Genomic DNA, 26138 nt, shown 5'->3' on the forward strand with positions numbered 1-26138 from the left:
CCCGTCCAGCAGGAGGCCGACCCGGTGGCGGTGACGAATTTACGACCTCCCACCCACTGCTGCAGCGGAGGCTGGAGCCACAGATGCTTGCAGAGGGTGTCGTGGGAGCTGCGGTTTGGATGAATAATTTTCCAGCCCTGCAGCTCAGAGCCACGAAACCCAGAGGGGGAGAGAGAGACAACAAGACAGTAAAACAAAACAAGCCTCCAGCTCCGGCCGCCCAGCGCGTTCTGGACCGAGCCGTGTTGTTCTTCGTACCGAGCCTGCCCCAGCCTGGCAGCATCCAGCCACCACCCTGCTCCACCGGCCCCTGTGCAGAGGCTGAGACCCTGCAGATGAGCAGGGCTGGGGCTGTTTGGGACCCTTCCCTGCTCCCTGGACCGAGAGAGGAGAGCAGGGCCACCCGCCCCATGCATCTCCTGGGGACCTGCAGCCATGGGAGCTGGGGTCCCGCAGCTCCTTGGTCCCATTTCTCCGTTCACTGGTGCTGCTGCTCTGCCTTAGGCTCTCCCCTGTCCCCTGCTCTCCCCTCAGGGCACAGAGAGTCCCGTGGCATCTTCCCCCAGCACACCAACAGCTCCCACCCCAGGGAGCCCAAGCTGAGCACCTCCGTGAAGTGAAGGACCTGGCTTCAGCTTGTAGCTGCCCCATCTACCCGTGCCGTGGGGATGCCCGCTGCTCTTTCCCTTTCCACCTGAGCCACACCAGCATCACTGAGCACCAGGGCTGCAGCTCATCCCTTCCCAGGATCTCCAGCATCCTCTCCCATCAGCAGCTGCCCTCCCTCACAGCCAGGCGAGCAGAAATGGAGAGCAGCCAGCACCCTCGTGCTCTGCAGCAGGGATGGTTTTCCCCAGAGATCGACAACTAAACTGGGATTCTGCTAGGGTGAATCCCGAACCTCCTAAAATAACAGAGGAAGAACTTCGTTAGCCTGGAAACTTCGACAACTCTAACAAGCCTTGGCAGCCTCAGAGCACAGCCCAGAGCTTGTCTGGTGGTCCACAGCGAGGATTCAGCCAGCAGTGCTGCCCAGACACCCAGCTCCCCTCGGGTCCAAGGCTTAGACCAGAGCCAGACCTCCTCATCTTGGTGCAGGAGTGAATAACATGGCCCTCACAGACCTGCCAAGCACAGGCAGTAATTGTGCTTGCAGTAGCTCACGCTGGCTGAACCTCATTACACGCTGAGGCTATGCTCTAAATTTTTCCTTTTTTTTTTTTTTTTTTCTTTTCCTGCTCTTAAGTAAGCTGTAGGAAGACTCTTCAGCCATGGATGGTGGAGGCAGCAGGAGAAATTCCAGCCAGGATGTCACCTGCCACCCAGAGGTACCACACCTCTGTGTTAGGCTTGGCCACAAATGCTGGTGTTTGGTCCTGGAGTCTCAGGAGTCTGTGAGCAGGGGTGCAGCGAGTGTTTTGGGGAGCTGGGCTGGGTGAAGGGATGCTCAGAAGCAGCTAAGAGAGGAGGTAGTGCTGCCCTGAGCACGTCTCCGCTCCCCAAACCGCAGGCTGCCACTAGAGGACAACACACAAACACGTGTGAGCCTTGCAGAAAAACCTCCGCTCGCAGAGCAGGGAGAAGCTGGGTCTGGAGCTCCCGGTGCCTTCAACCAGGGCACGGCACAGCCCACATTACTCACAGCAAACTGCATTTTCAGTGAGAACTGGCTGAAAAGTGACACTTCCACCCCGGAGGGACTCATTGGGAATTCCAAGTTTTGCCATGGAAACATGGAAGCTGTCCGGTCCAAACAACTCCACGTCCAGACTCGTCATTTTGCCAGGAGCCAGGCGACACGCTGGAATAAATGAACACTTCAAATATTAATGTCTATTAGCGGCTCTCAGGGAAATGAGACAAGGAAATGAAGCACCACAGCTGAGCTGGAATAAAAAGCAAACAGAAAAGTTGGAGCAAAGTGTGACATGCAGGGCAAAGCCCTCCAAATTCGGGCTGTGTTGCTCCAAAAACAATGTGAAAAATGTCATTGCAGTCAATGCCTTCCTGAGGAAATGGCTCTGTTTCAGCAGAATGGCACTTTTCAATAGGAATCTCTTTAATGTGATTTTTAAGAGCTCTATTAATAGTGAGCTCAGCCAGAGTCCTGCATCCCCAAGGAGAACTCACTGAGCGAGAAATTATCAGGGGCTCGCAGTGCGAGCTTTGGCTGCCCAGAAAGAGAGACGGGGAAATCATAGATAAAAGCTGCAAATGCAGCCAGGAGCGGAGTGACAGGCCCGACACTTTCTCCAGATTTACACCACATTCCTGGCTGCTGTCAGAGCAAATCCGTTCATTTCAGGCCATGCTAAAGCCCCGCAGCAGGGCTGGAGGAAGGTTTGTCAGCGGACCCAGGGAGCAACCTGTCTCTTAGGGCTTCCCATCCACCCACCAGGACCCCTCCATCCGGCTGGCAGTGTTTTACATTTGGAGCTGTCAAAATACATCGCCGATGTCTAACTAATGACATCTCCAGAATTGCCTGCCATGGAAGTGGCTTAATTCTAATTAAATCAGTTCCTGCTCCTGTACGAAAATCCTCGCTCCTCCGCACTCAGCGGCAAAGTTTCCACTGACTTCAGCGGCGATAGGGTTTCAGCCCAGAGACTGCAGGATCTGAAGGGATTTCACAAATGAAATAGCTTCAGGTCCTGCATCACCCAGGCTGGGAGCCCTCAGCCAGGGTCTGTGCATCAGCCCCAAACCCCGAGCTCGATTTGGAGCAGACCTTTTCAGAAGAAATATCCACTTTGGGCACAAGTCTCACACAGGAGGGAGCGGACCCCCAGGCCTGGGCTGGCTGGAGCTTCTTAAGTCTCCCATTTTGCAGACCTGATCCCATATAACTCTCACCTCATTTATCCTGAGAAAATCATTTTGTCTGAATAAAAAGTGCATTCGCAGGAAGCGGGGCTGTGAAAACCACGCATGGCCCCGTGGGGAGCTACAGGACACCCTGGGACCCTGGCTGCAAGCCCCCACTCCACAAACTGTTGCTGTTTTCACCCCTGACCGCTTTACCTAAGGTTAGAAAGAGCTCTTGGGGTGAACACGTTGCTGCCACTAACACAGCTCATGCCCCAGCTGGATCTGGGCGATGTTGGACCCAGCTGCCCGTCAGCACCAGCACCATGTCCTATTTACCTGGAGAGCACCCTGGGGAGACCCCCGTCCAGCTCAGCATCCTGACACTGCTGCTCCATCCCTCGCATCTCCCACTCGGCCCCTGCCCAAGGATGGAGACAGTGAGAGGGGAGCGAGGTCGGACGGATGGACGGACAGACAGCCCCGCAGCCCTGGGGACAGCAGTTCCCAGCAAGCAGCTCCCTGGCAGCTCCTGCGCCCTTCTCCCAGCTGCGCCCTGACTTTCCTGTTGCAGCTGGGTTTAGCAGCCAGCGCAGACACAGAGTCCTTTATCTGGGGTTATATTTCAGCGTCCCAAAGTCTGGAGCCCTTGAAGTGCTGGTTGGGTACTCCTCTTTATGCTCCTCTGCCCTGCCAGAGCCAGCTTTGCCTTCCCCTGCCCTGCTATCTCACAAAAACATTGTTACAAAACAAGCACAGGTCCCGGAGCTATGAACAGGTCTTTATTTGTTGAGGTTTCTTTTTTTTTTTTTTTTTTTTTTCCCCTTTCTTCCCTTTGAATGAAATTCCTGCCAGCTCTAAGAGAGAGAGAGAGAGAGAGAGAGAGGGAAAGAGTAGAAAGTTTAACTCCTCCCATTGGAGTGTCTCACGCCCCTGCCCAGCCCTTGAAACCCAATAACCAAGATCATTCAACAATGCCTTCCCTTCCCTGGCTGCATCCTTACTCCTCTCCGAACCGCGGGAGGCACGGTGCCCGCTGCCACTGAGGGACCAGGGAGCTCCCCTGGGTGCAGCCCAGCCTGGGGACGGGGCGAGCCCGCGGCTCCTCACACGCTCCCCACCGCTGCAGCCCGCTGAGGATGGAGCAGCTCTTCTGGGGTGTCCTCCTGGCCTCCTCTGCCCGCTTCCAAGCGGTGGCTGCGGAGCCAGGTGCGGCGCCCTCGTGCCCAGCCCAGTGCCACTGCGAGGAGGATGGGGTCATGCTCTCGGTGGATTGCTCCGAGCTGGGGCTGTCGGAGGTGCCCGCCAGCCTCAGCCCCCTCACGGCGTACCTGTAAGTACAGCCCTTCGCCTTTCACAGAATCACAGAATCACAGAATCACAGAATTGCTAGGTTGGAAGAGACCTCAAGGTCATCGAGTCCAACCTCCAACCTAACGCTAACAGCCCTCCACTAAACTTCCTTTCCTTTCCTCCACTAAACTTTCCTTTCGCCTCGGGTCTTTCTCCGCACCCCTTCGTCAGCTGCGGTTTTCCTCTGGCTCAGAGCTTTGCGCCACTTTTTCCCCAAATTAAATTTCCCCTGGAAATTAGAAACAAAATAAAACAGAAAAAAAAAAAAAAAAAAAAAAAAAAAAAAAAGAAGGCAGCTATTACTCCAGGACCTGCCAAGCTCAGGCAGCTCCCCCTCCTCCCCGCGCCCCTCTGCAAACGCTGTTTATATTGCGATGTTATGCATGCTTTGCTTCTTGATTACAGTGGATCAGAGGAGCTGATTTGCTGGGTAGATTCTGATTGTCTGAGAGCATAATGGAGTATTTATACTGAGCAATTACTGCAAACTGCTCTGGGATCCTTCTGTCAAACATTTCAATAGCCGTGATAACTCATGGCTTTTGGGGTTTGGGTTGGGCTGGCCACCAGCAGTGTCCAAGTTGCCTCTTTAAAATGAGTACTGAAGTCCTATAAGAGATGTAGGATTTTTGGTGGTTTTTTTTTCTTCCCCCCTCTCTGGTTTGAATTAAAAGTTCCTAATTGTCTGAATGCTTCCCATCCTCTCTGGTATTAATACCCCAAAGGGTTACACTACCACAGGGACTGGTGGGTCCCTTTCTAGCCCCGGCGATGGTCCCCGTGGTGCCATCAGACTCAGTGGTGGCTGAGCATATCCCCAGGGTGAGCAAGGGACTCCCCAGGACGATCCCAGGCTTTGACCAGGAGAAGAAATCCGTCTGTCTCATGGAGACAGGTTGGCCCTGGCATGTCCTGGGGAGGATGCTTGGCCTTTTGCTGAGCAGAAAGGGCTGCGGCACTGTCCTCAGCTGTACAGCAGCAGGCTGCTGAGGTCCTCCCTTGCCTTTCCCAGCCAGGGATGCAGTGAAGCAGCCGCTGCATGTACCAGATCGTGCAGGACAACCTGTAGCCCCCAGGCAGAGCTGGTTTTGTGCTCGTTGTGCTGAGAAGAGCCAAGTGTCCAGGTGTGGTGTGCAGACCGTGTGGCTCTGATGGTCCTGGCTTGTCCTGGGATGCAGTTACTTTGCTGGTAAAGCCAAGCACCCTAAGCAGTTCGAGAAGGGCTTTACAAAGCCAGGTCAAAGCTGCCATGGCTGGATAAGAGCTCTGCCTGTCCTGCTTGCCTGAGGGCATCGCTTTATGTACTGTTGGGCCAGCTGAGAAAGAAGTAAGACAGGACAGGATGATTTTCGCTGGGGAGCCTGGATGATGAGAGAGCTGTGTAATGCAAGCTGCATTTCCGTGGGAGCGCAAACCACGGAGCACTTGTCACACGAGGTGTGCGCTGCATAGAGGTATTGCACTGCACACCCCCTGGGGCTAAATTTGGAGCCAGCCACCTCCAGGTGAAAAGTCACTGCAGCTCTTGTCCTGGTGGAGGTGGCCGACAACACGCGGGCTGCAAGCAGGGCAGGCTGCAGAGCTTTGCAGCCCCCCATGCTCCTGCGAGGACAAACCACAGCCACGGCAGAAACCTGCTCCCAGTTTGCAGATCCGACTCCCGGCAGCTGTGGTGCCCCCATCTCTGCAGAGATGAGCCCCAGCTGCCTGAGAGCCCCTGGAGCACAATCCGAGGGCCAGCTGGAGCTAAGCTGCTCTCACTTACCCTGAGCACAATATCAGGGCAGGGACGCAGAAGGGTACGGACCCCTTGTGCAGGGTGGCAGCGGGCAGGCGCTTAAAGATGCTCTTGGCTTTTGGCAGAGGTCTGGGAGCTGGGCTTGGGGGCAGCCCAGCAGCTAGGAACCAGCAGCAGCTCCTCCGCCAGCTTCACGCACAGGGTGGCGCCAATGACAGCAGTTTGCCGGAGGTGCACCAGCCGTGCAGCCTCCCCAGCCCGGCACCTTGCAGGGAAAAGCGGGGCTGCGAGGACAAAACCCGTGGGATCCAGCCAGGGAGCTGGCGGAGGGGCCGGGGTTCTCCTCCTCCCTTCAGGGCTGGGGCTTTTGGGGAGCCACAGCGCGTTTGCCGTGTGATTTAAGCCGCACCCGTGAATTAAGAGCTGGGGAGATGTAGCCGAGGGAGGAAGGCAGGATGTTCTGGGAATTGCTGGGGGAACAGAACTGGGTTTTCTCCCTGCTTGTCACTGCCTTCTGGAGTTACCTTCGGCAAGTCACGTAAGGCTAGTTTCTCGGTTACAAGGTGTGCAGCCAGGGCTGGTTTTTCAAAGCAAATCAGCATAAGTTTTGTCGGAACTGTGGGTCTTCAAGAGAGATCTAAGCTCTTCATGTAAATTCCTGTTGTAAATCCACACTCAGATATGTAAAGGAATGCTTAGATTTTTTTTGGAGAGCTGCAAGTGCTGAAAAGCAAGCCCTGTAATGTCAAGGAGGAACCCGGAGCAGGAGGGCAGCTGCACCCACGGCTTTGCAGCTCCTTTGCTCCGTGCCCTGCCTTCTAAGCAAACTGTACTCCTGTAAAAAGCAGGGTTCCCTCGGGAGCAAAATAAAGGGTAATAACCTCTGATTAGACACTGCCTCGCCACTAATGAGCTCGCGTTCATGCCCTGTCCTGACAGCGCAGTGTCTCCGCGGTGCCTGTCTCTCCCCCAAAACCCAGTCCTTGCTCATTCGGGCACCTCCCTGTGCCTGAGCCTGGGATCCTCCAGGTGGGATCAGCCACCCGAACCCAAACTTTGCCACGGGAGGGCTCCGTGGTGAGCTCGCAGCTGTGGCCAGGGCGATGGGAGAGAAGCAGGTCACCTCTTCCCATGGGGACCTTTCCAGTAGGCACCTGGGTGTGCTGGGGGCTTGGCTCTGTTAGGTGAGAGGACCCCGTGGTCTGCGTTGCTCAGGGCTTGCTCTGGCTCTAGCAGCCCATTTTGCTGCAGCAGCACAGACCATCCTCTCTGCCTCCTCACCTGAGGGCTGCTGACGACATCCTCAGGATGTGAATAGCTTGGTGGGTGAACGGGGTTTTTGCCTGTCCATGAAATGCTGAGGTTCAGCTGCAGCCAAAGACCTGACAGGCTGCATCCACACAAAAGAGCTGAGCTATTCAGAGAGGAGAGAGGAGCTTTAGCTGGCGTGTCAGCACGTCCTGGCAGCAGAGTGCCAAATATCACAGCTCTGCCTGCCGCGGGCAGCACCGTGCACAGGGGAGTCACTGCTGGGGCTGTGGGGGATCTTGGGGAGGACAGCAGCAAGCCGAGAGCACAGGAGGCTGGAGCTGCGAGGGGAAGGCTCCCGTGCAGCACAGGAGGCTGTGCAAAGAGGCACTGAGGAGACTGGTGTCTGCTAATAGGGGAAAACAGGAATTGCTGCTCATCACTCACAGAATTAGCTTGGCTTTGATGCCTGGCACTGCTGCAGCCCCTGTGCGTGACCTGGGTGAGCAACCCCACCTCTGATTCCCTGCGGTGTGCAAGTGCCACGTCTCATGGGCTGGGGGAGGTCGGCCCCTGGGTACGTGGCTGTCCCCATGCCTGTCCCCTGGGATGGCATCCTGGTCCCCTCTGCCCCCTTGCAGCCCCTGGTGAGAGGGAGGAGGATCTGGAAGGATTGCCCAGAATCAGGAAATATCTTAGGTAGGATGACACGATGACACCTCTGGGTGTCACGGATCCAAAGCCCTGCTCAAAGCAGACCCAGCTTGTGGCACTGGTCAGGGAACTCATCTGCCTTGAACATCTCTACTACCTCTGATAACCTACCCTCTTTCTGGTTTTGACCACAAACATCTTTTTTTTTTTTTCCTTCTTAATATCTAATGGCATGGTCCAGCTTGTGCCCATTAATTTCCATCCTGCCCGGACAGAAAGCTTCTCCTTCCCCATGCTGTTTCCAAGGGGAACAGGATCCAGGAGCTCTCAGCACCATTCTCACCTTGCAGAGACATTTTAAGGCTTTGCCTGGAATTTAGCAGCCCCCTGGGAGCCCAGAGGCAGGGCCCCTCTGCTCCCTGTGCTGCCCTCTGGCACCACGAGCTGCACCAGGCAGCTTCTTTGGTGCTCGCACAGCACCCGTGCAGGGAAGGTTAGAGCAGAAGGTGCCTTTTTCCTGGTATTTCCATTTTTTAAGCACCCCAGAACTGTGAGATGGGGAGGGAGCAGGGTTTCCAGAGCCACATGTGATGCTGGAGCAAGACAAGCAGCAATCTTGTGACGGGCACACACCCTAGGGGGACAGAAGGAGCTGCCAAAAATGCTGAGAGCACTAAGCCCTGACACCCCCCTTCTGGGCATTTCCAAACCACCCCTGTTCCTGGTGGCCACGGCGATGATCTAAGGGCAAATGGGAAATGCCACTCCTGCCCCAAATGGCCACAAGTCCAGTCCTTGCCTGGGAGAACAGCAGCCAAAGCAGGAGCAAGGAGAAATGTGTGTGGTCCTGGGATCCCAAACCTGGCAGATCAGGCTGGTGAGGGGCATTAGGAGGGCTGGGATCTAACACACATGCTGCAGTGGGTTCATGGCTTTATGTGCACCATTTGACATCTTTAAGGCTCTGTTTATTTTTCTCTTTTCCTTAGAATAATGGGGATAATGGGAGTTTCCCACCTTCAAGCATTTGCTTTCTGCCAAAGGGGCCCTACAAAGACCATAGAGGCACCCCACAGGACGCAGACGTGCTCTGCATCCTTGTTAGCAGACTTCAGGTGTTCCTGAAGGTCAGGCTGCCTGGGCTCAGCACCCAACTCAGCACCCCAATTGCACCCAAGGGTGCTCTGTGCCTGAAGGTGGCTTTTTGCTGGTACATTGCAAGGAAGAGCCCGTGGGGACATCTCCCAGCCCCAATGAACACCGACACCTTGGGGTGGCCAAGCAGGCCACCAGCTCACAGCCCAAATTTCCTGGTCCCTCAGCCCACAGCAGCGCTGGGAACACGGCTGGTTGTTAGTTGGAGAGCAGAGGGCCTCATCCCTGCGGTACTGTCATGCCCCAATGCTGCAGGTGGTGCTCGGCATGGGCACGAGTGTCCCAGGGAACCAGCGGGATATTTACATATTTTCACCTGCTGGTGTTATGTTTACCTGCAGGCCAGTTAATATTCACATTGCAGCACTCTGAAATTATCAAAGCAAAACCTCCTGGTGGTTCTAGAACACAATATATTGTTGTTTTTTTTTTTTTGTTCTATACTTTATGTGGACATGTGGGCTCTTTGTCCTGGCTTGGGAGGAAAGGAACTGTTGAAGTCTCTGAATTCCCAACGAGATGGAAACTTCCAGGTTTCTGGCAGCTCTCCATGTCCTCCCTCCTCTTCCCCATCTTCCAGCCTCCTCTGTCAAAGGCTCTGCTCCCTTGTACCCCTGAGACCATGATACCTTGTGCCCTTGCACCTGATACCATGAGCTAGAAAAGTTTGGGTCCTGCAGTGATCTCCTGCACAGCTGCAGCTACCCCGGACTGGTGCTGCTGGGACTCACTGGTCCACAGGCAAGGGCTGCAGCCCCAAAATGCTTCCAGCTAGTAGAAGCGATGCTGTGGGTGACAGGATTGCGGGCTGTGGCTCCAGTACTGCAGGTCATGGCCGAGTCCTTCCCAAGCTTTCAGTTGGAATGGCAGGAGGCATCCCATGAGGGGGTTTGGAGGAGGCAGCAAGGTGTCTGGGGCACAGGATGCGAGCAGATGCCCACTTGTTGGCAGGGCGCTCTCTGCGGAGGGCTGTGGGGGGTGGCAGGAAGGATCTGCCCCATCCCAAAACCAGCAGCAGGTCCCCAGGTCCCTGCAGGAGAGGCAGCAGCCAGGCCTTTGCTGCACTTGCTCTGCAGCTGGCAGTGAGCTCTGCGCTCCCCTGGCAAGCAGGGAGCAGGTGTACGGATGAGGAGCGCAGCACGGCGCCGCGGTTAGAGCAAAGCTGCACAGGGCCGTGGCTGTGCTCTGGGCTGGACCCCAGCTGCTTCCTCCCAATGCTTCCACCCTGCAAACCGCAGCAGGGCAGGCAGGCCGGGACAGCAGGAGCCCAGTGCCTCCCGTGCGGGCTTTGGGGGATGCTCCACCGCTGCTCCCATCGGTGGCACCCAGCGAGGATGGGATGGGGCAGGTCCCCATGTCCCCACGCCCCCTTCCAGCTGGCAGCTCCGCATGGAGACCCTGGAGCTGTCACTCGTCTTCTGTGTGCTCTGGACTTCAGCCTCGGACGTTTGGTCCTCGCTCGCAGCCCCAAGCACCTGGAGCCTCCCCACCAAGCCACGAGCTCCGGGCACGGCAGTGCTGGGCTTTCTGCAGCATCGTGGTCGTGCACTTCCCCTGCAACCGTCCTCCTCCATCCGCCCCCCCTGCTCCTCCCTGCCCGCCCCCCAGGCTAAGCAATATGCCACAGCCTTCCCTCTCTCCCTCCCTTCCTTGAAGAATAAGCTCATAAATCTGCCCAGGGCAATGAAAACACTGAGCTCATGGCCCTTAGATCTGTGCGGGAGGAGCTCTAGCTGGCGATTAAAGGAGTTTAGGGTTTTCTTTGAAAAAGCTCTTTGATTCTGGCAGAGGCTCTGGTGCCAAAAGGCAGCGATGGAGCTGCAAATGCCTCTCCCCCCCTCTGCACCTGCCTGGGTCAGGGAGCAGCAGGAGGGTGGAGGAGGGAGAGGGGAGCACGGCACTTGCCAGGGGGCTGCAGTGGGGCTGCGGGATCCCCGGCACCCCCTCCAACCCTCTGCCAGCAGCAGGCAGGTGTGTGCGGCCACCCTTCGGTGCGGGCATCTCAATCACGGGTGCCAAAATGCCTCCTCTGCCCCAAGGAGCTGCCCCAGGTCTATCCGTGGGGATGCTGGGCTGGGTTTCGGTGAGCCAGCAGCCCAGGATAATGGATGGACAGACAGACAGACAGACATTCGTCCTTTTGGATGCTCTCAGGCAGCTCAGAAGGTGTCTGAGGTGGGCTAGGTTGCTCAGGGAGCTGGAAATGGGAACGCGAGCTGCCTTGGTGCACCGCTGCAGGCAGCCCAGGAGGGCTCCAAGAGCAGGGATCCCCACCGTGATGCTCTGAAACCTGCGGGAAGGAAGAGGGGAGGACTGTCAGGGCTGGGAGGAGCCTGAGGTCTTGGGGAAGGACCTGAGGTTGGCAGGAGCTGAAATGGATCAGGAGCAGCCTTCCCGAGGAAGAGCAGGACGGAGCGCAAGCACCTCGTGCTGCAGCCAAGTCAGAGCAGAGCCCTCTCAAGGGGAGGCAGGTGCTGTGCCCATGGTGGAGGGCAAGGGGAGGACACAGTGAAGCTCAGGGAGTGCCTCCAAGCTCGCAGGGATGTGCCAAGGAGCCAGGAAGGGGTAACGCACAGCCCTCTCCTGAGCTGCCAGCACAGGCTCTGCTGCCAGTGGTGAGGGAGGGCAGCCCTCCAGCCTCCCCCCTCCGAGGGACAAGGAGCCTCCCCAGGCACCAGCAGCTCTCCATCCCCGTTTGCCTTGTTTGCAGTCCTTCCTGGAGCTGTTTAAACCTCTTTGAAGGACTTGGAAATGAAAAGCAGCCCCCATGGGAGTGGAGCAAGCCAGACACACCTGTAAGGTAGGACCTGCTCAAGGGACCTGTTCTCTCTCATTGAGAGCAGCCACAGGTCCCACTACAAAGAGACCCTGGGGAGACAGAATAGTTTCCAGCACTCGATATCCCCGTGAGGCACCAATTAGTAACATTCCCCTTCATTCAAAGGGAAGGTGAGGCCCAAGCACCGCATCATCCGCCAGGGCTGTGCACGCTGGCACCGCGGGGCAGGGCGTGGAGGGGAAATGTTGGCTCCTCCGCTGAGCGAGGGTGGGAGAGCAGGGGGAGCACACACAGGGACAGGGAGGGTGCCCCCCACCCTTGTCAGATGATTTTGTAACGTCTGAGCCCCCGGGATGTTCCCCCTGCCTGGTGCCACCTCCCAGCCCAGGCAGTGCCCTGCAGTGAGCCAAGCCAAGGCGTGACGGTCCTGTGGGATATGAAGGCAAAAGCCCCCTTCCCCAGGATGCTATCCTGTGTCAGGATGGCTCTGGCTGTAATTGCATCCCACCCAGGACAGCTTCAAGAGATTTCCCAAATCGGGGCACTTCTCAACCTTATTAAAGCAAGTTTTCATCACTGCATGTGTGAAACCAGCAGGAAAGGCATTTGCATTTTCAGACAGAAATTCAACTCCTATTTCTCATAGGGAACACGAGAAGAAATCCTAATTGCAGGGTACAATCTCTGCCATTCTGCTTTACCCTGATTTCTGCAGCTACTCCCCAGCAGCAGCCTCTGTACCCCCAGCAGGTCCCTACGACGTCCCCTGGGCACCCGGGCAGCACCATGCCAACGTGCCCACAGCCGGGGCAGCAGCACTCAGCCAGCATTTCCCAAGGAAAGAACGAGGTGCAGAGGCACATCCCAGGCTGCTGCTGCTCAGACACTGTCCCAGGGGGCTGTCCCCATGCTGGGATGTCACCTGCACACGCCCCAGGTACCAAAGGACAGGGACATTCCTTTAGGGTCAGGTGTGGGGTGTTTGCTCCACCTGCAGCCGAAGGCGTCGCAGGACAGGAGCTGATTTATCGGAGCGGGTAGGAATTTGTTGCGCTGTTTTCCTGTGGCAATGAGTCCCGGGGACTGATGAGGTGCTGGCTGCACAGAGCTTTATCAAGCCTAGTGGCAACCTTGCTGTCCCTCTCGTTTTGGCTGCAGCAGGTTCGTGTGCTGCAGGTTGTGTCTGCAGCTGCAGCCCCGCGTGGGGAAGTGCCTGTCGGTTACGGTGTTGCTGTTCTTTCATGTGGCGTAAGACAGCAGAGGATTTATTGGCGACAAAAGCATGAACACTGGAAGCCTTGATTTATGGAAGAAGGGGGAAAGGGAATGTGTTGCAGCCCATGCTGGTGGTGAGTGAGGTGTGTTTGAGATGAGCTCATTGTGAAAACTGCCCAGCTCCTCCGTGGGGTGCTCTGGGCACCCGGCAAACACTAATAATGAACCCTCCTCTAATGTCCTTTGAGATCAACTGATTAAATAAGTGCTGCAAAAGAGCTAGAGACTCCCAGCACTTTTCAGCCAGACATCCAGTCCTCTCGAGCTAAAAATTAAAAAGCTCTCGAGCTTCACATTCTCGCCGTCACAGCACGAAGGAAGGCGATACTGAACTGGGATTCATAGCCTGCCTTTCATGCCCGCTGACCTCGCTGCTCCCTGCTCACGGAGGCAGCCACAAGCCGGTGCAGCTCCCAGGCATTCCTCCACCACCGCATCCAGCGGCTCCTCAGCGGCTCGGGGAGCCCTGCGGAGGAAGTGAGCCGATTCCCGAACCCAGCTGGTGAGCGGCAGCTTGGCCAGCCTTCCTGTAAACCCCGCTGCTTTAATCTAATGTTTTCTATAGGAAGCTACCTCGCTCTCAGCGTACTTCTTCCTGAATGTATGGGGGTAAATAACAGCTATTTCAGCTCTTTGAGGAAACCAGAAAAGGAGGGGAAAAGATTGGCTTGGATTAAATAGATTTTTTTTTTTTTCAGGTTTCCCATGCAATTAAACCTAAACCAAACCAAAACAAAACATGTTTGCTCTGGGTATCCCTGAAATATTTTGCTTTGACCCCAAAAAAAGAAATACCCTGCTTCATTTTTGGGCTACCTGAAAATCTTCAAACCCTTTTATAAAAAGAGCTTACAACGAAAATTTCCACCACCTCCCCTCCCTTTTCTTTCCAGCGGAGCGTAATTTTTTTGTGAATTTCCCATTGATTGAAACATTGTGGGTTCTGCCTGGCCTGGGAAGTCACCCAGCTGAGCCTGTGCGTGACTTGTTTTTCCTTTCGGTCCCATTGCCTCCTCCTCTCCCCCCACTGTGCAGACACGCGGCTCGTGGCAGCATCCTCCGCATCCCAGGGCTGCGCTGCCTTCCCAGGGGGACCAGAAAGTGGCCGGGAGAGGGGAGGAAAGACTCCACGAAGGTTTCTTTCAGCTCCAGAGAGCTCCCCTGGCTCTTCTGACGCTCTCCAGCTACTGCCAAGGCACCTTCGAAACACCTTTGAAACGTCTCCAGCATGTTGGGCATTGTGACTGGGCTGGAGGGGAAATCCACATTCCCTTTGAAGTCTGGATACTTGAACAGTCTTAGAATTATAGGGCTGTAATATACAGGAATGTGTGGGGCTGTAATTGTGACTTAGATCCTTGGATGAAAGGTGCTATGTACATGCAGAAGGTATTATTATTATTGCTATTATTATTACTATTATTATTACTATTATTATTATTATAGGGCTGCAATATGTGGATTGGAGATGAAAGTCATACTAACAGATCCTGAAATATGAGATGTGTCTTAAGGAAATTTCAGCCTGGAATTTGGTTTTGTCTACACGGGGGAAGCAGAGCTTGCTGAGGCTCCTGCACCGACAGCTGTGGGGTTTTTATGGCAGGAGTCCTGTATGCAGACCTCATTCCTGAATGCGAGTTGGTCTGACTGTCAGAAGAGTGTCTGCAGGAGGAGCTATTCCAGAGCATTTTCTGCAGGAAAAACTAATAACAATAATAAATAAAAAATGACATCAGACATTTTCACCATTCTTTCTGAGCCACTCTGAATGCTGCCATCACAAAACGAGGCCCTGGGGTGTGAGCCCTCTGGTACGTGAAATGAAGGAGCTGCTGGTTCCAGGCAGGGCTGGGAACTGGAGCCAAGCCCCAGTGTCACCGAGCAGCAGAGCTGCGTGCTCATTGCTCCTGCACCCCATGGGCAGCATCCTCAGCTTGTCCTCCTCTCCCCTGCCACCATGCACACCTCTCCCCGAGCAGCCTGAGAGCAAGGCACAAAGGAAGACCGGGATCAGATCTGATTTTTTGTAGGGTCTGTGGCTCTGCGCAGCCTTTGCCATCAGCCTCAAGTTGTTTCTCCTGCCCTGTTCTGCATTCACATCTCGTTAATGTGGGGGGACTTAAGTGAAGCCAGGCACTGAAGTGGGACTCTCCACAACAGCCCCATGATGGTTTTCCCCCCTATGTCACAGGCTCTGCAAAGCATCAGGTTTCACCCTTGCATGCAGCTCCAGATGCCCCTCCTGAGGAAGGTAGGGGGAGTATTTAGTCTGTTCTGATTTCCATCAGCTTTGAAAGCCCAAGGAAAATGAGCTGTTTTTTTTTTTTTTTTTTTTAAATGATCAAAGATTTTGGGAAAAGGTCTTGGCTCTCCTGCTTCAGGAGAGACACTTCCTCTGGAGTGCCAACTGGAGCCACTTTGTCTCCAGAATCAGCTCAAGAGCCTTAGAAGAAACATCTTCTTTGAGAGATGTCCAAAAGCCTATCCTAGATGCTACATTCAGATCAAACCAGAGCTCACCTGCAGAGCAGATGCTATTTGGAGAGCACAACCGTGACACCAGGACTTGGGCACAGCCACGTAGCAGAGCACTGCAAGGAAAGCCCTCCACTGAGTAGAGACAGGCAGATCATCACCAGCCCTGAGCTCTCAGGGATGCACCTGGAGCAGGGCATCATCCCGGGCACCTGAACATCTGGGCATAAAAGCATTTTCCCAGCCAGATAAATGGCAAAAATCTTTGCAAGGACTGTAAACAGCAGATGTGCCTCTGGTGGGGTCTGAGAGAGTTGCTGTGCCCCCCGCCTGGCAAACAGGACACCTCTGTGCATCCCTGGACAGATCCCCTTGGCTCTGAGCGTACGGGCCTCTGGGATGCAAGGATCCCCGTGCTGTACGCTGTTCAGCTCTTTCTTCATCCACTCCTCTCCCCGTTAGTTTGTCCCAAAGCTTTCTGGCTGAGGCGTCCCACACGTGCTGGCTTCCTGAGAATTGTTGTAGTCTTCCAATTTTGTTAATTCACGTGCTTTGTGAAATCTGGTGTGCAGGAGCAGGGCACCTACCCGAACCGGAGGGGCCATGGCAAATCAGGTCCATCCACGGTGGTTTGACTTTTGCTATGCTCCCACGGCCTGGGTCAGGCGGCCTCAGCCCCCCTGCCCTGCTCTTTCCCCATTGCTCTGATAAGTGGAGCTTTTCCCCTGGCAAACCATCGTCGGTGACTCACCGCCACCGCAGTGTGACCACGCAGACAGGCGCTCCGGCGGCAATGTGCGCTGGAGACAGGAAGACTCTCGTTACCCACTTGACAGCAGAAGAAAGGCTTTTCTTGGTGCGCAGGGACCACCCACTGGAGAATGAGGCAAGGCAAGAGCCGTCACGCTCTAATGTCTTGTGGCTTCCTGGTGACACCATAGAGTCTGCTGCAGCTAATGGAAACCTGCTCGTTACTGGGGGCAGCAGAGATCTCCCCGGGACAAGCCAGCTCTGGGCATCTCTGACGCACAGCCTGTCCCACCAGAGGAGCTCCAAACCCCCTGCCAGGCCACTGCTGGGTTTGGCTGGAGAACACCTCGGCCCAAATGCCTGCGGGCCTCTCGTTGCCCTCAGAAGGCAGAAGCATGGTGAGGAATGCAGCTGGCGTTTGTCTCTTACCTTGGGTTGGGCGTTTTGGCCAAGAATCCAAGCTGCCACGAACAGCGAGCGGAAGGTCTCCTCCTCTGCTGTCATAAATGCTCTGAGTCTTCCCCTATAAATCATGAACAGTCTCGGGAGGCAGGGCCGGGATGCTTGCTAGCCACAGGGACCCAGGCTTTTCTGGTTCCTAGGAGGAAAAATAACTGTCAGGATCCATAGTCTGCTGGGAAAGGGGTCAGAAATGGCTGGGTTGTATCTCCAGCCCCAGTGCGCCAAGGGAAGGCTGCCTGCATGGGCTCCATCAGTAGGAGACCAGCAGGAGCCTGTCTGCCATGTGTCCCCAAAACTGAGACGGAGCCCTTGGGTTGGATCCTCAGTTTCTGCTGGCTGGGATTTCACAGCTGCTGTCTTTGAAATTTCCTCATGAAAAGGCCAAAAGTCCAAGGAGCATTTTTCAAAAGCTTTCAGCCATAATGTTTCATTTTGGGAAGTCTTTAGTCTGAAAACAGATCATTTTCAGCCAAAAATGGCTGAAAACCACCAGCAAATTTCAATTCTGATAAAAATGCTGTTCTCTATTTGACAGTGTCAACAACTGTCATATTTTGCTCCTTGCTCATTACAGTTTCCTGCAAGAGGAACCAAATGTCTCCAGGCAGCGATCCCCTGGGCTCCCAACAATTTATCCATCTCTCTCACCCAGCACAGAGCCTTCTCCAGGGACCGCTTCAGTTACCTCCAAAGTACAAAGAAAAGCAGGAAGCTGCGTCTGGTCCAGGGGTCTGTGTTGTGTGTGGACAGGAACTTTATTTATTTAGTGTGTTGGCTGACGGATTGGTCCACAGTAAGATTCAGCTCAAAGAGGAAGGATAAACCACAACTCAGAGTGGTGCTGGCAAATGAAGCCTTGGCTCGGAGGCCGTGATAAATTAGGCAGGAAACTCAAGTGTTTTGGGGCAGTAATAGAGCCCACAACTATCTGTGAGGCTGTAGGAGCAGCAGTTATTGCCTGATGAAGCAGATGGGAGCACAGACTCACCCTCTGACTATGTCCTGGGCCCCTTCTTCACTGGCAGCCCAGGATCACAGATTTAGCAAGCCAACAACGTTGTCTCAAGAGGAAGGGCAGTGCAGGGTGGCTGAATGGCTCCTCAGGAGGCATCATGCTACAGGCATGGAAAAGAGTGAGATGGTCTGGTCTGGGATGTCTCAGAGGTCGGAAAGCAGTACATCTCGGTCCTCACTGCAGTGTTGCCATCCAGAGAAAAGCACAAGAGCCTGAATGAGTTGCAATGGATTTTAAGACTGACTTTGTGTTGCTCAGGAGCTTCCCTTGCAGTGGGTTGACCCTCGATGGCAGCTAAGTGCCAACCCAGTAGGATGGGGGAGACAGTCAAAGGGCAAAAGTGAGAAAACTCGTGGGTCAAGATAAAGAATTTAACAGGTGAAGCAAAACTACACATACAAAGAAGATTAGCTCCATCCCAGCCAGAATCAGTTCATACCTCCATTGATTTGCTCGTCTCTCATTTCTCTCTGGCAGCTTGTTGGAGGCTGGTGGGGAGGGCAAGGCTCTGCTCACAGCTCCTGCTGTCACCACATGAACTCACGGCCACAGCCTCCCCTGGGAACGCCTGCTGTGATGTCCCTAGAGGTCAGTTCCTAAAACCACCTCATAAAAGAAAGAAGCAGAATCAAAGACAGACCAAAAATGTATTAGAGTGCAGTTCTTCATAACCAGGGTACCAGTTCTGCTTCAGAATTGGAGTGAATTCCAGATTCAATCATCCTTTATTTCACCCCATTGTTGGACTGGTTCCTCCAGGTCAAGGCCTAGCTCATTGTTGCAGCTGCGGACAGAAGTCTGCTTTCTGACTCGTTCAGTTCATTCACTTTACATCCAGCTCTTTCTTTGATGTTGTTCATCAGTTAAGTGACCTCCTCCCTGACCATGATCCTCACAACTCTTTAGGGCAGGAAGGGATTATTATATCTTGTAGCTCCAGCTCCTTTCCCACAGCTGGTTGCAGCACAAGCCTTCTAGGGCAGGGCCCACATGTACCATGCCTTTTCCCAAGTTCCAGACAATAATTAATGACTAATTATCACATTCTTCTGCCTGGCAGCTATGAGGGAATTGCTGGGAAGCTTTGTGTCTCGGGTCAGACTCGGTGTCATCAGAAAGTTTCACAGGTGCCTTGGGCTGTCCTGGCTGCTCCTGCTCTCTGCTACAGACTGAACTTTCACCAGACCCTGCAGGTCCATTATTTGACCTACTGAGGGCTTTTGGTGGCCCATGGCTTTGAGCTTTTTTAGCAGGGGGATGACACAGACCTCCAGGGCTGGGACTTCACAGCTTGAAGTAGAGCTCCAGTTTTTTTTTTTTTTGCTGTGAGATCAGGACCTCCAGGAGACAGAGCACTAGCGAGCATGTTGATATACACCTGAGCCATGCAACAGGCCTGAGAGGAGACCTGTCTCTGCCCTGGAGGAGCTCTGACATTCCTGTGTTAGGCACTGGGGATGCCCCAAATCTCAAGCAGATGGAGGCACCAAGTGCTCTGTCATCGGCCTTGGCACAGCTGGGCCCAATGGAGAGCCAGGCCATGGCAGCTGGACCTTCTGGGTGACCATCACCATCCATCAGGGCTGTCAGAAACCCTTCCCCAGGGCAGAGCCAGAGCTTGGCTCCTGCACTGTAGAGCTGTGAGAGGCACCAGGTACATTCAGGGAAGAGAAACCAGAAAACTGAGTGTCCAACATCCTCCACAAATGCAGAAAGGAGCCTTTGTGGAGGCCAGGTCTGAGTAATGAGCACAGGATCCTTTGCCCAGTGAGGAAGCTGTGGCTAGCACAGCAGGAGTTTGTGGGGTCAGAAGGTACCGGGAGCAGCAGAGTGACCTTTTCTCCTCACCTCAGCCACCTGAGGATAGCTGCAGCGACAGCCCCGCTGCGTGCCTGGTGTTTAAGCTTCCCTTGGCCAGGTGCTGCCTGGGACTTCCCCAGTTCATATCCAGCAGGTGTGAACAGAGCCTGTCTGCCCTGTGGCCTTTGGGGTGGTGGGGCTGGAAATGGTGTAGCCCACAGGAACCCAGAGCCTTCTGTGGTCTCGGTAGCTCCTTTGCTGGTCTTCTCCATGCTAGGGAACACGTTTCATTGTATGCACTGAATTCCTTACAGCACCCACCACCCTCTCCCTGAGAAAGGGCTGCTTCCTGCAGGTTTATCCTGGCAGCACTGGGCTTTCAAATATTGTCATCTTGGGATATTGCCGGCTTTTAGCTGTTGCTCACGCTGGTGCAACTTGTCTGGGCAGGACAGGTGAAGCTTTGGTGCATGAGCAGAGGGAGTGCCACTGAGTCACCTGCAGGGCATCTGATCTCCAGACGTGCCCCACGCACTTCACTGCTTTTCTCCCAGGAGATTGGGCCACAGGTGCTGGGGTCATCCCTTCATTGATCCGTATCTAAGAAGGGAGGGAGCAGACCTGGCACTCAGGGCTTTCAACTGGAGCAACGTCACTGCCAGCAGGCAAAGCTTCCCACGTCCTGCAGCTGCCAGGGAGCTGGAGCAAAAGTTGCTGGTGGGGGGGGCCTCTCTTCTTCACGTGGAGCAGCTCCGGGGACAGTCCCCTACCTGGATCCATGGGGAGGACATGCTGGACAGCAGGAGGGGCTGAGCCTGCAGTAGGGAGGGTCCTCGGCAGCTCTCTCCAGCTCAGAACCCCTGCAGGTCCTCTCTTTGCTGGCTGTAGTTGGTGGCAGTGCCCCTCAGGCACTGGGCAGGTGGTGGCCAGGACCATGGGGACCTAGACTAGGTGCACATGGCAGTGGGCATATGGGGACACATTACTGCAGCTCCAGCAAGCAGACCCCAGTCCCTTTGGTGGGTATGGGTGTGGGTGAGGCACAGGCTCCCATGCTGGTGAAAATCTCCCTGGAGCTCTCTTCATGTCATGAAGCTCTCTTCATGTCTCTGCTGTGAGCACGGTGGAGGGGGAGCAGGACCAGCACTTAGCATCTCTTTTCCAGCACAGTAACGCTTTGCTACTTCATGTGGGGGTCCTGGCTCTTTCCTCTCTTGTGCCCCCCTCGCTGCCCTGCACAGTTTCCCCTCTAGAGGAGCAAGGATGGAGCAGGGGGAGCCCAAGCTGCTGCTCAAGCCACCAGTACCAAGAGCTGAGTGGAAACAGCACTGAGCTTGCAGGCTTTGGTCCAGCATATGGCAGCCAGAGGTGGGAGGTTTGCACAAGCTCTGCGTACGATTTCCCAACCGGGGAGAGCATCAGGGAACATTGGGCCTGCCCATAGATCTTGGCCACTGCCAGGGTAAACCCCCACAGTTTAAAGACTCCTTGTAATTAATGAACCTTCCCATTAAGTGTCACAATGGAACAATTCATTATTACTGATGTGTGCAGACTCTGCATTCCTCTGGCTCTGCTGCCTCCTACAAAAATGTGGAGACAGATCTATTTAGAGATGAGCCTGTCTCATCTGCATTGTCTTTGGTAATTTACTAATTCCAGGTGCTGTTCTCCAACTCTGGCATTTACCTGCTTCTTAATCCTCTACATCTTAGCTTCCAGCTACTGCAGCCAAGCGGATTTGCACTGGATCACATCTGTCAAAGAAGGGGAATTAGAAACACCCTGCTTGAGGGTCACTTCTCTGTTCATACCACAGCAACCAGCAGAGATGTCATAACATGAGCTTTAACTTCCACCAAGTACAAACACTCAGGCAGATTTCTGCTGTCAAAAGCTTTTGATATTCCCCCGGAATTTTAAATGCTGCCTGCGAGTTTCCTTATGGTAAATCAGGTGACCTTATGTAGGCTTAGTGTCTCTCTTGCATCCATTCAGGAATCAGTCCTCAGAGTGGCACTGCTTTGAATCCAGTGCAAGGGAGGCAAGCACTGTCCCAGCACCAGCATTTGCAGACAGAGGTGGGCTGTCCTGGGAGAGCTGAAGGATGTCTCAGTTCTGTGGGGCTGGAGCAGGGTTTACTGGAGGGAAGACAGAACAACAATCCATGACCATAAAACATTGTGCACCCAGTGGTAAGGGAATCCTGTTCTCATGACATTCTGCTCCCAGCCTGCATGGAGCTGGGAGCTGAGTGCCTGGTTTGCAGTCTACTGAGGGAGGTGCAAGCCCTGGAAACCACAGATGCAGTGGACTAGCCCAGTACGGAGCCTAGAGACCTATCAACCACAGCCAGGGTACTTTGGCAGCCTCGAGATAGGGTGGATCTGCTCTAGCACTTTGTGTTCCTGTCTCATTCCCCATCTCATCCAGAATTATACTGGAGACAGATTGAGTTAGTGCTGTGACCTATCAACCACAGCCAGGGTACTTTGGCAGCCTCGAGATAGGGTGGATCTGCTCTAGCACTTTGTGTTCCTGTCTCATTCCCCATCTCATCCAGAATTATACTGGAGACAGATTGAGTTAGTGCTGTGATTTCCTCAATGCACTGTAATCGTGTCAGGGCTATTCCCCGGATGAGATTTTATCTGGGGAACTTATCTCTTTTGCTTATGTTACCCTTATTCTGACTCTGGAGAGTGGCTCCGTGGTTCATGCACGTGCTCAGGGTAGAAGACAGCTTGTCTTTTTAAGAACAGTAAATCAATGGATTCAATAAGTCTGTCGATGTGCAGGAGCCCATGGCCTCCAAAAGTGGGCCTGACAGGCATGGCTAAGCAGAGGTTTTGCTAGCAGAGACTGTTCTTGTAGGCAGCCGGCAGATCACCTTCCTCATTCCCAACTATTTTGAATGTTTCTGTCTGCTCATCTTCACAAGAAGGTGGAAAAGGAAGACAAGAACCCAGTTCACTCAGTCAGCGCATGCTTTATATCCTCAAAAAACTCAACAAAGTCTTTGACATGGGAAAGGCTGAATTAATGCTCAAGTCAAAAAGCATTAAGGGATGCACAAGCAGATTTTGAGAAGCTGCTGAGTGCTGGGTATAGGAAGGCATTGGGATGGCTATACCTGGATCTCACTATTTATCATCTAGGTTTAACATTGTTGGAGATGGATTCCCCAGGATAAGGAGACTCCATACAGAGGCCATAGAGAAGCCATACCTAACTGCCCTCACGTGGTGTGGATTTCTCAGCATTTGATGGAGGGAAGATTTCCACACAATTCTCATTGGGTCTCCAGGAGTTCTCCAATGTGGATTACTCTCAAACCAATGAAATACTGTCTGTGAATTTCCTCAGAATCCAGTAATTGTTGGATTTCACACTCCAGAGGATCACCAACTTAGACTAGAGGCTGGGGAGTGTTTTTTCAGATGTCTCTTCGTGGGGATTCATGAAAGAGTGGAAGACCTCAAAGCAAGTAATTTATTCAGTTGATCTGAGCAGAAATTGTCAAAGGTCCCCTCCTCCCCCCAAAATAATGGTTCAATTTTTAGGATTGAAGTTTGTAGGTGTTTTGTCTAGACTGTCTCTCCTTTGATGGAGTTGGAGACTCCTGACAATGAAAATCTGGCTGGGCTTTAAAGACTCCCTTTGATTTTTCCAGATGGAACTGTAATCCCAGTGCACAGTCTGGCCTAGTCTGCTTTGTAATTTAGGGGAATTGAGAGAGGAATCATTGATAGACTTCAACTTGTCAGTGCAGAGAGTTGTACAGATAAATGAATGGAATAATGCTATGGAAATTGCCCAGGCAGGATAAAATATACCCAGTCACTCAAATAATGCAACCCTAACCATCCCCCCAGAGTTTATTTTATTTTCTTTATTTACCCATTACCTTAAAGTGAATAGGCAACAACAAATAACTCTTTTGTTACCAACAGGATAAGTAGTTCTTTCCAAAATATGGGTCAAATCTGAGGCTTTCAGTCAGAAATCATAGTAGACAGCAAATATATAAGTTAAGAAGAGCTGAACTACTCCCCTTAGTAGCAGAAGGGTAGGTGCAGGGTAGCAGATGTGTTGTCTTGATTAAGCTCATTAATAAGGCAAAAATCTGTTCTGATTGTCTGGACATGGGAGATCAAAAAATGCAAGCAAAAGCAAGAGCCTGTGCAATTGGAAATTCAGGGCCATCACCAGTTCTACAGCCTTGGCATTTTTGCAGGCGTCAGCATATACAATACACCCCCGGGTGTCCCCAGGCTTGGGGACAGTTGGAAAGAATATGGCAAGAAGCTTGTAATCCCTGAACAGTCTCCTGTGCCAGAAATAGGGCTTGTTCACACCCCGATCCAAACAGCCCCTTCTGGGCTTATTAGAGCTGCTAGCCAGAGGAAGCAATCCCATGTTCGCAGGCTGTGCAGGTGCCTTGCTTTGGTGGAAAACCAAATTCTTGAGTAAGCAAAAACATCTCTGGGTTGGCCGAGGGACCTAAACAGGTTATATTGACAAACTCCATGTGATATTAAAGCTCATCTCCAGGTCCACACACTCCAGGTGATTTTAAAATGGATCTCCAGAACTCACACCATAGCTGGTTGACTTGAGTTTCTAACACAAAGCCTGCTACCTCTGTCTTCCCAACAGGCCAAAATGCAAGACAGTGAAATGAAAGATGATATCAGGAAGCCAAGAGGGGTAGCAGTGGCTGAGTCTGACGCTCACCCTGCGTTCCTGCCCTGGCTGGGCAGGAGTGGCTGTGCTGCAGGCTGCTCCTTCCCTGTACACTTGGATTCAAATAAGGTCAATCACTAAAAGTAGCTTGCATAGGGAGGAAACCCTGGTTGAAAGGTCTTTAACTCAGCTAACGCTACTCCTCCAGTGCAATGAGAAACATCTGCTTTAACAATGAAGCGGTGGGAAGGGTCTAAGTGTATTCTGAATGGGACAATTATAAAAACCTGTTTAAAACTGTCATGTTTTAAAGCATGTCATTTCCTAAGAAAGCAGGGTGTGATTTATCTCCACCTAAAAAGCATACCTAATATAGGCAGCATGAATCACACAGTGAAAGGACTCGTTTCTCTTCATGGGACTATAAAGGGAATCCAAAGTCTAGCTCAGATGTAGACTTGTGCTTTGTAGGCATCTAAACTGAGGTGGTGAGATTCAAATGTCCCCCTCTTTAGTAAGTCCAGGAATGGGAAGATCATTTGGCGAAGTCTTTAATTAATTGGTGATAAAAGTTAATGAAGCTAATAAAACACTGGAACCTAGTAACTGTCTTTGGCGTGGCCAAGCCCGTGATTTCTCAGGGTTCATTTCCATTGCCTCTGGGGAGGTGAGGGAGCCCAGGAATTCAGTGGAAGACCTTTCAGAACTTCGCCTCTCTAATTTGGCATATCGTTTGTGACAACTCAAATACTCTGGGACTGATTTTACAGTCTGCTCAGGTTGGTTCATGTCCTCCCAAAAAAAATAATGCTGTTGTCCAAGATTATTATTACAAAGGAATCTAATGAATCTCTAAAATACATAATTAAAAATTTTGCAAGGTAACTGCAGCATTAGATAGTCCAAAGGGCATGACCAAATACTCAAATTGTCTGACTTTGGACCAAAAGATCGTTTTCTTTTTATCTTTGGGGGATACTCTTTCCAAATTACACAATGTCTCTGAGTTGCAGGTTTGTAAAGACACTGACTACAATCTAATTTTCAAGATCAAGGGTAATGGATGTGCTTTCTCACAAGCAACTCAGTTGATTTCCAAATCTTTGATGCACAGTGGAAATAAGCCATCCTACTTTCTCACAAAAAGAACATGAGGACACCTGTGGCAAAGCTGAGGGACATATAAATCCTCTGTATGGCTTTCAGAGGTGTTCTCCAAGTGCTTTCATGCTGACTCTGAGGGTGGCTAAACGAACACAAATCTGGCTCCCAGGACCAAATGGTGTGGTCATCCGCCCAAAGGCAGGGAGGAGGGAAGCAGCGTTGTGTCTCTGCAGCCAAATGCTGTGCTGGTGTAACAAGCATTTGTTTTCTAACTCAGGCAAGGCTGGTGTAATGCCAATGACCTTTCCTCCCGAGATCATGACGGGGATGACACCACTTCTGATGACATATTGATGGAGACAAAAATCAGAAATTAATAATGTTATTCACTTGTTCCAAAGGGCTAAAGATTGTGCAAGGAGAGACTGTCCACCCCCACGTACCCCCACCTCCCCTCCGCCCCACACCCCACCCCCCAAAAAAAATAATTGGGAAATGTCAGGAGTGAGCCAGACAAAATTTAATAGCCAATTTCTTTTGCAATGTAACAGCAGCCACTAATAATAATATCAGCTTTTTCCAACACACAAGAAGCAGGCAAGCTGACAGGCCAAGAGGTGGCAGAGACGTGGAAGAGCTGCTTAAACATGGGGCCACCACCATTGCATGGAATAATTTTCTTTGTTGTTCCCTGAGAAGAGGCTGTGGGTGCTTCTCTCAAAGCTATTTTCAGTGGGGGAAAATCTGAAAATAAATGGATAAGATGAATAATTAAAATGGTCAGACTCAGGTGATACTCACACAGCTTCTAAAGGTGTCCAAATTTGAAATCA

At 52.8% G+C, this 26138-nt stretch overlaps 1 protein-coding gene across 1 annotated transcript in view; it reads left to right on the forward strand.

Moving 5' to 3' along the window:
• Positions 1-3947: 3947 nt before the first annotated feature.
• Positions 3948-26138, forward strand: part of LGR6 (leucine rich repeat containing G protein-coupled receptor 6) — a gene marked incomplete at both ends in the record, with an annotated part of 124434 nt that continues 102243 nt past the window's right edge. Inside the window, one exon of the mRNA XM_084301711.1 lies at positions 3948-4141. Within this exon, the coding sequence (XP_084157837.1) occupies positions 3948-4141 (194 nt within the window). The remainder of the gene's footprint in view (positions 4142-26138) is intronic.

The sequence above is a fragment of the Netta rufina genome, assembly GCF_964035555.1.
Source record: "Netta rufina genome assembly, chromosome: 26".
NCBI lineage: Eukaryota > Metazoa > Chordata > Aves > Anseriformes > Anatidae > Netta > Netta rufina.